The following is a 12,357-nucleotide window of genomic DNA, read 5'->3' on the forward strand; positions in this document are numbered from 1 at the left end:
AATGCTGGGAAAGATTGAGGGCAGGAGGAGAAGGGGACAACAGAGGATGAGATGGTTGGATGGCATCACCGGCTCAATGGACATGAGTTTGAGCAAACTCCAGGAGTTGGTGATGGACACGGAGGCCTGGTGTGCTGCAGTCCATGGGGTCGCAAAGAGTCCGACACGACTGAGCGGCTGAACTGATTCTGAGTGTGGATAATTATATGTGACATTACCAGTCACACTGCCTTGTGGTTGCTGCCTGCCCTGTAGGGGACGGCATCAGGGTGGATGCCTCTGAAGACAGAATGAGGGTCCTTGGGCCAGTGTCTGTCTAGGAAGGGGTCCCAGGGAGACCACAGCATGGCTGTAGAGAGGACTGGAGTGTCAGAACTGGGGCCTGTGTGGGTTTGGGTCACAGCATGTGTGTGCGGGGTGTCCCTGTGTATATGTCTGGGTGTCCTTGTGTCTGAGTGTCCCTGTGTACATGTCTGGGTGTCCTTGTGTCTGAGTGTCCCTGTGTACATGTCTGGGTGTCCTTGTGTCTGAGTGTCCCTGTGTACATGTCTGGGTGTCCCTGAGTGTGTCTGTGTGTACCATGACTGTGTGTCCCTGTGTGTGTCTCTGTATCCTGTGTGTGTGTCTGTGTGTTTTTGCCTGAGTGTGTGACATCCCAGGTCCCACGTGGACCCGCTTGTCTCCTGGAGCAGGCAGAGCCCCAAGCCTCCCACCCTTCTCTCTGGAAGCGTTGCGCTGTCTGGCTGCTCTGGAGCAGGTCTGGATGCTACTCTGAAGCAGGTCTGGATGTACACGTTAAAGTAAAACCAAGGGATTTACCGTGCCTCTGCATTGCGTGGACTCAGCTGAATCTGTGTGAGATCCTGGGGGAGGTGGCCTCGGACAGCCTGAACCCAGGCCCTAGGTCCCAGGCCACGTTCCAAGGGGGCGTGAAGATGGTTGGCAGTAGCTTCCCAGCGCCCGCCCTACTCGGGGCCCCTCCAGAATGGCTGGCTGGCGCGGGTGCCTCTGACCTTTAACATCAGTCCGAGGGTTGTAATTACAGGTCGAGGCACATGTCCCGTGCTGTGACCATCGTGTGGCTGTGCTCAATTAGCTGTAACTCGCCAGGCCTCCACCGTCAGTGACCTGTGGGCTGGGAGGTCCCTGTGGAAGGCCGGGCTGCCCCAGGCCAGCCTCACACAATTCCTGGGGACTGGCCTCCACGAGGCCCCCGGTCTGTCCTGCACAGAGAGCCATCCTGTCTCCCTCGGGCCCCAGTGCTCTGCGTGGTTCTGGCCATCCCCGTAGCTCCTGCCCATGAGGCGGCCTGTGGGTCTCTACCTGGCCCTGGCCCCACAGTGGATGCACACTCGGGCCCCATGTTGGCCCTTGACACACAAGGTGCTTGAGTCCTGGAAAAACCTCGGGCAGTCTCTGTCCTCCCAGCCAGTGGGCTTCCTGGCAAACTCAGCTCTGATGGGGAAGGCTGCCCCCCACACTCGCTTCCCAGGGCACTCCCCTGGGACAAGGGCCCTCCATGTCCGTGGCCCAGGCTCTGGGCTGCTGGACGTGGAGACTGCGCAGTGCTGCGGCTCGAGGAGCCAAGGTCACTGCTCTGACGTCCTTTGTGGGCCCTTCTGTCTTCAGAGTAAAGGAGACGAAGGTTAGGAGGCTGATTGGGCCCTTGGCCACCAGGCCCCACTCAGGTCCCCCCACTGCAAACCAGGGTGTTGGGAGGCGGTGGGGAGGGGCAAGTGGCGATCCCGCGACTCCCCCACCATCCTCCCAGCTTCCGCAGGAGACCCAGCCACCTGGGGCCTCAGAGGCTGGAAGGAGAGGGCCCAGCAGGTGCTCTGCCGCCGGTCATCCCAGTAATCTCACGGAAGCTGTGGCAGGAGTGTCTGTCCTAACCACACTCAGGCCGAGGCTGAAGGGAGGGTCTGGCCCTTGGGGACACGACCCCACAGGGAGTGGCCGCCCTCCTGGCGGGTGGACAGCATCTCTGGGTTGGCCACAGCAGGTATGCCTGCCCAGGGCGCTTGGAGCTTGGCCCACTAGCTCCTAAAACGCCCATTATGGGCTTAATGGCTGAGCCACTCACAAATTGCCATTTAAAATCAATCAACTCTTCAGCTTAATTAGCTCATTACCATGCAGACTGCTGTCTGGTGGTCACGGGAGAAGGGGAGTGCCACCCGCAGCCTGGCTGCCTGGTAGGAGGATTGCTCGCAAGGAATTCCTATCATGCAGAGACCCGGAGCTACAGGCAGGGACAGAGAACAGGAGCCCCACACCCACCCCACAGACTGTTGCTTTCCCTCCCCCAAGACCAGAAAGACCAACTAGGAACCAAGGGCCAACCAGACGCCGGAGCCCTCAGACCACAGGGAGGGACAGCCCTGCCTGCCCCGATCGCTAGCTCCAGGCACGGCCTGTGGACCACATGGCGGCAAGCCTGCCTCAGGGCGGCCTCCCGCTCCTGGGAACAGTGGGGCGGACAGAGCCACGTGATGGGGTGGGGGTGGGAGCAGGGGATTGAGGGCTCCCCCGAAGAAAAACGTCAGCGAGAAATGGGAAAGGTCCCGCGGGTTTTGACATCACAGACACAGTAGGGCAGGAGCTCACACTGAGACAGTGTCACAGTGACGAAGGTAAACACTGGAGAAAGGCAAACGCAGTGAGACCCTAGAAATAAACTATATATACTAGAAAAGACCCTGATGCTGGGGAGGATTGGAGGCAGGAAGAGAAGGGGACAGTAGAGGATGAGATGGTTGCAGGGCATCACCACTCAATGGGCATGAGTCTGAGAAAGCTCCAGGAGTCGGCTATGCACAGAGAGGCCTGGCGTACTGTGGTCCACGGAGTCGCAAAGAGTTAGACACGACTGAGTGACTGAACTAAACTGAACTGACCTTTGAAAGTGAAAACGCACCCGTGCACGTGCGTGAAGAACCGCCTGTTGATAAGAAAAGGCTGATAACTCAGTAACACAGTAGCAAAGGCTACGATGCATGGGTCACAGAACAGGAAGAAATGTCTCCCAAATGAGATCAGACACTCAGCCTCACTCACAATGAGACAGTCAGATTAAATCTCCGGGAGATGCCCTTTCCCACCTGCCTAGGATGAGGGACCGGTGTGCCCCCCGCCGTGGGCAGGTGAGGCGGGTGTCTGTTCAGGACACGGATGAGTGCTTAGCAGGCGCTGCCCTGCTTAGAGGCGCGTATGCAGTGCCGACGGATGCAGAAATGGGAATAGCAGGCCCGTCTGTCCACGTCGTGTGTGTGTATGTGTGTGCGTGTGTATATGTGTGTATACGTGTATGTGTACAGTGTACGTGGGTAGTGTGTGTGTGCATGTCTGTGTGTGTGGGTGTGTGTGTGTCTGTGGTGTGTATACATGTATGTGTATAGTGTATGTGTGTAGTGTGTGTGTGCATGTTTGTGTGCGTGTGTGTATGTGTGTGCGTGTATATGTGTGTGTGTATTTTTTCTCAATAGGTGAAAAGTTCAGATCACTTTTTCTGTGGGTTTTCAGGGCTTCCTTCCAAGCAGGAGCATCTGGTCAGAGGTCAGCCTGTGACTTATCCACACTTTGTCCAGATTATTAAGGTTTTCTAGTAACCATACAGGAATGTGGCAGAGGATTAGGGCTCCGAGTCCCAAAGGGCAGAGTTTTGTTGTTGTTGTCGTTAAGGGTCACCTGGCTCCTTGGCACCTTCCTGCCCCACTGGCCCCACAGCTATGACCTGAGACCCGCTGTGAACATCTACTCAGGGGAGATGTTTGGCTGAAGAGCAAACTCTGAGCCTGAGCTGAAACCAGCCTGCTGCCTCGGCAGGGGGTGTGTGGGGTCGGCTGGCACTGGCCACACCTGGCCCTGGACCTGAGGACCCTGCAGTGCTGGCCTCTTCAGAGGGGAACCCGACCAGTGGTCACCAGATGTGGCCCCTAGGAGCCTGGCACAGGTTTCTGGGAACAGCAGCTGGGGCTGGCAGGGCAGCCCTCCAAGCAGCTTACTCGGGGTTCGTTGTGGGCCTTTGAGGCGCAGGAGCGGAGGCCATGTGCAGCCTGGGAGAAGCGTGGCCTCACAGCAGCCCAGCAAGCAGGGGACTCAGGCGCACCGTGGTTCTGGCTCTGGGCGTACTTTCTAACTCAGCTCCCAGACTCCAAGTGGCAGGAGGGAGAGGAGAGCACACACCGCCATTTGTGGACTCAGTGAGCCCCTGGGAGGCCAGGCGAGAGCGCAGGCCTTCCTGTGACGGCATCACTCCGAGGGACCAGCGCAGACTCCCGGGTCCAGGCCCACTGAGCCTGGCCTCCAGGTGGGGCCCGGGGCCCGCAGGGAGGACTCTGGGCCAGGCTGAGGCGTGGGAGCAGGCCGTGAAGGAAGACACACATCCCTCCGTCCACGGTGGGCAGCCAGCTGGGCACGTGCATGCAGGGAGCAGGTGCGGCAAGGCCGGGGCTCCTGGGCTCCTGCCTGTCTCCCTGTCAGGGACCCTCCCATGCGGGGCGCGGAGGGCCCTCCAGGGGGTCGAGAGCCTGCAGACCTCAGGGAGGCCAAGCTCAGGCCTCCTGCTGATGGGCAGGGCGGGGCTGGAGGATTTCCAGGAAGCACGGCCCCCACTCTGGGCCCCCACCCCGAGCTCACAGGCAGCCTCCCACGTGGGCACCTTGGGCCGTGCAGCTGGCGGCCCCCCTGAGGGCTGGGAACTGTGTCCCGTGGAAACAATGTGGCGCCAGCCTCCTGGCCTCTGAGATTGTCTGTGAAGGCGGGATCCCACAGCTGGCTTCCTGGGTGGCTGCCCTCACAGGACTCCCGTGAAAACCATCAGAGGAAGAAGTGGGACCTCGTCCTGACATCCAGATGACCCGCTGCTGCCGCGGTGCCCAAGCCCAGGAGGCCTGAAGGCTCCTGGGGGGCACCCAGTGGGTCCTCAGGGCCTCAGGGCCCACTCTGCCCCACTGGCTGAGACCTGAGGCTCCCTGGGCTACAGAAGCAGGGCCCACGCCTGCCCCACTGTGCCTCAACCAGACCCGGAAAGGACTGTCCTGGGGAAGAGAGACAGACCTTCTGAGAGCCAGCATCTAGCCCCCAAATGTCCCAGGTCGCCAGTGAGGAGTCAGGCCGAGGACAGGATGTGGGGCTCCAGGATCGGAACCCAGGTCCTGGGGGGTAGGACGCGCCAGCCAGGCTCAGTTTACCAGCTGGACCTCGCAGGCCACACCCTGTGCTCTGCCTCCTCCCTGACCCCACCGCTCCTGGGTCCTCGCACCTCAGGAGACAATCCTTAGAGTACAAAAAAAGACTTCTTAATAAACAGAACTTTGTTTTCTAGTCACACAGTCATGTCCAACTCTTTGCCTCCTCATGGACTGTAGCACACCAGGCTTCCCTGTCCATTACCACCTCCTGGAGTTTACTCAAGCTCATGTCCACTGGTCAGTGATGCCAAGCAACCATCTCAGCTTCTGTCGTTCCCTTCTCCTCCTGCCTTCAATCTTTCCCAGCATCAAGGTCTTTTCCAATGAGTCAGCTGTTCTCATAAGGGGGCCAAAGTATTGGAGTTTTAGCTTCAGCATCAGTCCTTCCAATGAATATCCAGGCTTGATTTCCTTTAGGATTGACTGGTTTAATCTCCTTGCTGTCCAAGGGACTCTCAAGAGTATTCTCCAACACCAAAGTTCAAAAGCATTAGTTCTTTGGCACTCAGCCTTCTTTATGGTCCAACTCTCACATTCATACATGACCTCAGGAAAAACCACAGCTTTGACTAGATGGACCATTGTAGGCAAAGTGATCTCTGCGTTTTCACACACTCCCTAGGTTTGTCATAGCTTTCCTTCCAAGGAGCAAGCATTCTTTAATTTCATGGTTGCAGTCACCAACTTCAGTAATTTTGGAGCCCAAGAAAATAAAGTCTGTCCCTGTTTCCACTGTTTCCCCATCTATTTGCCATGAAGTGATGGGACCAGATGCCATGATTTAGTTTTTCGAATGTTGAGTTTTAAGCCAGCTTTTTCACTCTCCTCTTTCACCCTCATCAAGAGGCTCTCTAGTTATTCTTCGCTTTCTTCCATAAGGGTGGTGTCATCTGCATTTCTGAGGTGATTGATTTCTCCTGGCAATCTTGATTCCAGCTTGTGATTCATCCAGCCTAGCATTTTGAATGATGTAAAATGCATATACTTTAAATAAGCAGGGTGACAATATGCAGCCTCCATGTATTCCTTTCTCAATTTTGAATCAGTCTGTTGTTCCATGTGGCCGGTTCTAACTGTTGCTTCTTGATGTATATACAGGTTTTGCAAGAGGTAGGTAAGGTGGTCTGGTATTCCCATCTCTTTAAGAATTTTTGTTTGTTGGGATCCACAATAGTTTGTTGTGATCCACACAATCAAAGGCTCTGGTATAATCAATGAAGCAGAAATAGATGGTTTCTGGAATTCTCTTGCTTTTTCTATGATGGATGTTGACAATTTGATCTCTGGTTCCTCTGCCTTTTCTAAATCCAGCTTGTACATCTGGAAGTTTTCTGTTCATATACTGTTGAAGCCTAGCTTGGAAAATTTTGAGCGTTACTTTGACAGCATGTGAAATGAGTGCAATTGTGCAGTAGTTTGAGCATTCTTTGGCATTGCCTTTCTTTGGGATTGGAATGAAAATTGACTTTTTCCAGTGCTGTGGCCACTGCTGAGTTTTCCAAATTTGCTGGCATATTGAGTGCAGCTCTTTCACAGCATCATCTTTTAGGATTTGAAATAGCTCAACTGGAATTCCATTACTTCCACGAGCTTTGTTTATAGTGATGCTTCTTAAGGCCCACTTGACTTCACATTCCAGGATGTCTGGCTCTAGGTGAGTGATCACACCATTGTGGTTATCTAGGTCATTAAGATCTTTTTTGTACAGTTGTTCTGTGTATTTTTGCCACCTCTTCTTAATATCTTTTACATCTGTTTGGTCCATACAATTTCTATCCTTTATTGTGCCCATCTTTGCATGAAATGTTCCCTTGGTATCTCTAATTTTCTTGACAAGATCTCTAGTCTTTCACATTCTATTGTTTTCCTCTATTTCTTTGCATTGATCACTGAGGAAGGCTTTCTTATCTTTCCTTGCTATTCTTTGGAACTCTGCATTCAAATGGGTATATCTTTCCTTTTCTCCTTGCCTTTCACTTCTCTTCTTTTCTGAGATATTTGTAAGACCTCCTCACATAACCATTTTGCCTTTTTGCATTTCTTTTTCTTGGGGATGGTTTTGATCACTGTCTCTTGTATAATGTTACAAACCTCCATCCATAGTTCTTCATGCAGTCTGTCTATCAGATCCAATCACTTGAATCTACTTCTCGCTTCCACTATATAACTGTAAGGGATTTGATTTAGGTCATACCTGAATAGTCTAGTGGTTTTCCCTTCTTTTTTCAATTAAAGTCGAATTTTGAAGGAGTTTATGATCTGAGCATGAGTGAAAAAGAGAACTATCTCAAACACCCATCTCTTCTGTCAATATTCCAATTATTTTGAAATCAGACTTAACACAGGATTCTTACCACTTTTTCCTTGGAGTCTTAAAACAAAGGAGAAGTGGCCCCAGTAGTGGGACCTCCCTTGAGGTCCTGGCAGGGCTGATGGGCGAGGGGGCCTAGGGGTCTGACTGTTGGTGGATGGACCTTTGGGGTCCTGCTGTCCTCAAGCACACGACTGTTGTGGTGGGGGTGATTGCGGCTGGGGCACCCTGGGACGCCTGGCCTTATAGGCTGTTTTCCTGGAGGGCAGGGGGGACGTCCTGCATGGGGGCACTCCCATGCAGATACGGTGGGGCTTCAGGCAGGGTGGGGGTCCAGGGCACCAGATACAGCATGAGGGGTGAGGTCAGAGGGGGTCCGTGGGGCCTGGGGCGTGGGGGCTCTGCTTACCTGGCCTCTGTCAAAGCAGCCATGCAGCCCCTCCAGCCTGACTCTACCATGGGGACTCCCTGCAGAAGGGGGCCATTTTCTGAGCAGGAGGCAGGAGACCTCTGAGGAGGGTGTCCCAGGGCCGGGTGGACTGGTAGGGCCTCTCAGCTGCACGAGTAGGGGCGGGAGGGAGGTGGCCACAGCCCCAGGTCGGGGGCCTTGTTTCCCGAGCTCAAGTTCTCTTTGTGGAGCCAGGCTGGCCCTCTGACTTCCGCTCCCCCCGCAGGCTTCCACCTGTCCCACAAGGTCACCAGTGTGGTCCCTGAGAGTGCCCTGCTCATCGTGCTGGGCCTGCTGCTGGGCGGCATCGTCCTGGCGGCCGACCACATCGCCTCCTTCTCACTCACACCCACGGTGTTCTTCTTCTACCTGTTGCCGCCTATCGTGCTGGACGCTGGCTACTTCATGCCCAACCGGCTCTTCTTTGGCAACCTGGGCACCATCCTGCTGTACGCGGTCATTGGCACTGTGTGGAATGCGGCCACCACCGGGCTGTCGCTCTACGGCGTCTTCCTCAGTGGCCTGATGGGTGAGTGGGCACCGCCACCTGGCGGGGCTGGGGGGCTCCTGGAGGGTCCCGGGGGTCCTAGGGTAGGCTCCCAGAAGCTGCATCTAAGAAAGCACAAGCCAAAAACACAGGCTTAAAAGGAGAATGAGTGTAGGGGTCATCCAGAGATGCCACCAGTGGCCACTTAACCCTCCTGGGTTTTAATTCATCAACAGCCAGTCCACGCCCATCCTCAGGCTGAGGCATGTGTCCTGCTTGGGAATGAAGTCTGGTCCGACCAGGTTGGCCGGTGGGTGGGGTGTTGGGAACGAGCTGGCTGCTGTCCCTCCCCCTTGGCAGGGAGGTCGGGTCCAACCTCAGACCCCAGGGAAGGAGGCGGCGGCCTCTGGCACAGGGCAACACCTGAGCCCCACACCCGTGGAGCCCAAATAAACCTGCCCCTGCGCAGAAGGTTGGGTGTCGTTTCTACTCAATCCGGCAGGGAGAAGGCGGGCAAGCCTCTCCTCCATCACGTGGGATCTGTGTCTGAGGCTCTTCCCCTGCCCGTGTTTCCTGCCAGTTGGTTACTAACCTCAGCCCTGGCGTACCTCTGAGGTGCACCCCACCCACCTGGGAGTCGGTCATTATCCACCCGGGAAACGAGCAGGTGGGGCCCTGCTCACCGAGGCCGTGCATACGTGCCGGATGGCATGGCCTTGAACTCAGCCTGCTTTCCCCGTGCCTCTGTGCTCCACAGGCTGAGCTCCCGGTGTTGGGGGCGACGAGGGAGGTGGGGCTGCTAGCACCTCCCTGGGCAGCAGTCTCAGTTCAGCTTCGGCCTCAAACACTTCCACCAGCAGAACCAGACAAGGGACAGGCCCTCTGACAGAAGAGCAAGCACCCCCAGCCCCCCCCAGTGGGGCTCACGACCTCCCTTGAAATCACAGTGACAAAGAAGACACATTGAGAAACACACTGAGGGCTAAGGCACCCCATCTGCAGGAGTCACCTAGGACCCTGTCCTCACCCCTGGACAGTACGGGCTTCCTCAAGTCCCCACAGCCATCCGGCACCATCCCCAAGCCCAGCCCTGGAAGCCCCCCGAGGCTGGCGTGGTGCCAAACACACCCGGCCAGTTCTCCCCAATGCCCGGGCCACAGGGCCCACGCAGGTGACATTAGACTGCCATCCCTGGTGGTGCCCTCAGGTAGTTGGGACAGCCTAAGGCCACTTCTGGCCCCCAGGCCCAAGGGAACGTTCTGGGGTTTGGCTCCCTGAGGGGCCACGGCTGTCTGAGGCCTGTGCTCCGTCCTTGGGATGGAGTGGTCATGGCTGGGTGTCAGCCAAGGTCATGGAGCAGGGCAGTGCCCAGGGGACACCCAGAGCCCGGCCCTGCAGCCGGCGGACAGGGATTGGTCTCTGCTGTCAGCCCGCTCCTGGCTCTGAGGTCTGCCCCAAGGCTGGGGGACACCGCCAAGGAAGGGTCAGCCTGGGTGGCCACAGGTGGGCCAGGCAGCAGACGTCCTGGGGGCATCTGGGCACAGCAGCCCAGCACCCAGAAACCCCGGGCCATCAAGAGGCCCTGCGGGTGGGCAAGGCCAAAGTTGGGGAGGGTCCTGGAACACACAGTCCAGCAGCCACAGTCCTGTCCCTGGGACCTTCCTGGCATGGCCGGCGTGGGGAGGACTGGCCCTCCAGGGAGGAGGGCTCCCCCTGACGGCCCACTCGTCTTCCAGGAGACCTGAACATTGGGCTACTGGACTTCCTCCTGTTCGGCAGCCTGATTGCCGCCGTGGACCCGGTGGCCGTGCTGGCCGTGTTTGAGGAGGTGCACGTCAACGAGGTGCTGTTCATCATCGTCTTCGGGGAGTCCCTGCTCAACGATGCTGTCACTGTGGTGAGTACCCAGCAGGATGCACCTCCTGGTCCTGTTCCAGGGTCTCACTGCTGGCATCCCAGCTTCGGCTGCAGGCCTGGTGTCTGCCCTTGACTGTGGAGTTGTGGGTGATCACGGTGTTGTGGGGATTGAGGAGGGGAACTCAGCCAGGCCCAGTGTGCCCACGGCCTGAGGGCTGGCGGTCCACATCGGCTCTGGGTAGCCCAGAGAAAAGGGCGGCCCGTTTGGATATCAGAGGCCATCCTCCCCACACCGGCCATGGGCTCTGGAGCAATGAGGTCCCAGGGGCAGCACAGAGGGCTGGTCAGCAGTGTGGCTGAGCACCTGCCTGGGGTCTCCTCAGCCCTGCAGTTTCGCAGACATAGTGGGCGTCCAGTCTTCTCTTTGCTCTAAAAGCCCCTCCATGTCCTGTAAACGCGTGAACTTCTGCCCAAGCCAGGAAGCTCCTCCCTGGCTCCTGTGAAGCTCGTCTTCCTTACGAAGGAGGAAGCGGGAGAAGCAGGGCGCTGTGCCCTGCTCCCCCAACCTTCACAGCTGTGCCATCCCTCCGACGCAGTCCCCATGCAGCAACACCACCAGATTTTCTTCCATAAACACAGCTTTGCGATCTGCCCCATGAGGGCCTTCTCCCCCCTGGAGAGCACAGACCTGGAGACACAGAAACATTTCTTCCCAAGGGCCCCACAGCCCCCCCGACCTGGGTCGCCCCCAGGCCCCTCCCCTGGACGTGGAGCCAGCGCATCCTTCAGGAGCTTCGCTCAGAGCACAGCGGGCACCTCCCACACACACAGCCCTGCAGCCTTGGATAAGGTGTTAGGCATTTATTACCACGTCATAGCAGGATGTGGAGAAGGAAATGGCAACCCACTCCAGTACTCTTGCCTGGAGAATCCCATGGAGGGAGGAGCCTGGTAGGCTACAGTCCATGGGGTCGCAAAGAGTCAGACACGACTGAGTGACTTCACTTCACTTCACTTCATAGCAGGATGAGGTTTGAATGTCAACAGGCAAAGATGCCAGGGGTGCGTCCCCACTGACGGGGGCCGCATAACGGCAAAGTCGCAGCAAATGAAACTCTGGTTGTGTCTTGGGGAGCAAACTAAAGATCATCACAGCAGGCTGGCTTTGTGGCCGCCCTGCTTCACTGAGGGTGGGGAAGGCCAGGTTTTCTCTGAGGGTTCTTGTTCCTCCCAGACTGTCCTCCCACCCCAGACCCCATACTACTGCCCCAGATGAGTTTGCCCTGGCGGTTTTCAGTTTCCCTTCAGATTGTTGCCATGGTCTCCTCACTTGGCCCAAGTCTCACCAGGCCTGGGGCCCGAGACTGGGAGGAGTCAGTGCTGACCGCAGGCTGACGGGGTCCTGTCTGTCTGTGTCCCCGCAGGTCCTGTACAACGTGTTTGAATCTTTTGTGACTTTGGGTGGTGACAAGGTGACCGGCGTGGATTGCGTGAAAGGAATAGGTGTGTGGCTCGCCGCTGGTGTTCCAGCAGGGAGCCAGGGCCAGTGTCTTCTCCGGAACATGAACCCCGTGGGGCAGCATCTGTGCCAGGCTGGAACCCACAGCCTGTGCAGGGAAACACGCTTCCATTTCAAAGTCTTGGTGACAGGCCCCCGCCCTCCCCGGCAGGTTACACTAATCTGGTTTCCCAGGCCCCAGCCACCCTGGGTGGCGAGGATCATTGCCCCCACAGACCCACGGGAGCACGTGGATCCTGTATCTGGGGTCCTGGGAATCCCTCTGGGCAGGGACAGTTACAGATGGCATTCCTGGGAGCCCAGAGCCTGGTCCTTGCTGTCAACCCCCCACCAATGCTGCTGGTCTCAGCGCTGCCCCCGCAGTGGGGTAGCCAGGCCTCCTTTGGTGCAGTGCTCTCCTCTCCCCATGGAGCCAGAGCCTCTGTCTGCTGAGAGAATCAGCCTCTTGTTTGCTGAGCTGCTGGTGCCTCTGGGGTCACCCGGGACCTCAATGGGGAACAGTCAGTCAGTCAGGCCAGCTCGCCCACGCCGCGGCCACAGAGG

General features: G+C 57.1%; 1 protein-coding gene across 2 annotated transcripts in view; it reads left to right on the forward strand.

Annotated features, from left to right (window-relative positions):
* Positions 1 to 12,357, forward strand: part of SLC9A3 (solute carrier family 9 member A3) — a 38,955-nt gene that overhangs the window by 14,653 nt on the left and 11,945 nt on the right. For both annotated transcript variants that reach the window (XM_018065648.1, XM_018065649.1), the window contains exons 2-4: positions 8,178 to 8,480; positions 10,175 to 10,335; positions 11,720 to 11,798. In XM_018065648.1, the coding sequence (XP_017921137.1) occupies positions 8,178 to 8,480; positions 10,175 to 10,335; positions 11,720 to 11,798 (543 nt within the window). The remainder of the gene's footprint in view (positions 1 to 8,177; positions 8,481 to 10,174; positions 10,336 to 11,719; positions 11,799 to 12,357) is intronic.

The sequence above is a fragment of the Capra hircus genome, chromosome 20 (genome assembly GCF_001704415.2).
Source record: "Capra hircus breed San Clemente chromosome 20, ASM170441v1, whole genome shotgun sequence".
NCBI classification, from domain to species: Eukaryota; Metazoa; Chordata; class Mammalia; order Artiodactyla; family Bovidae; genus Capra; species Capra hircus.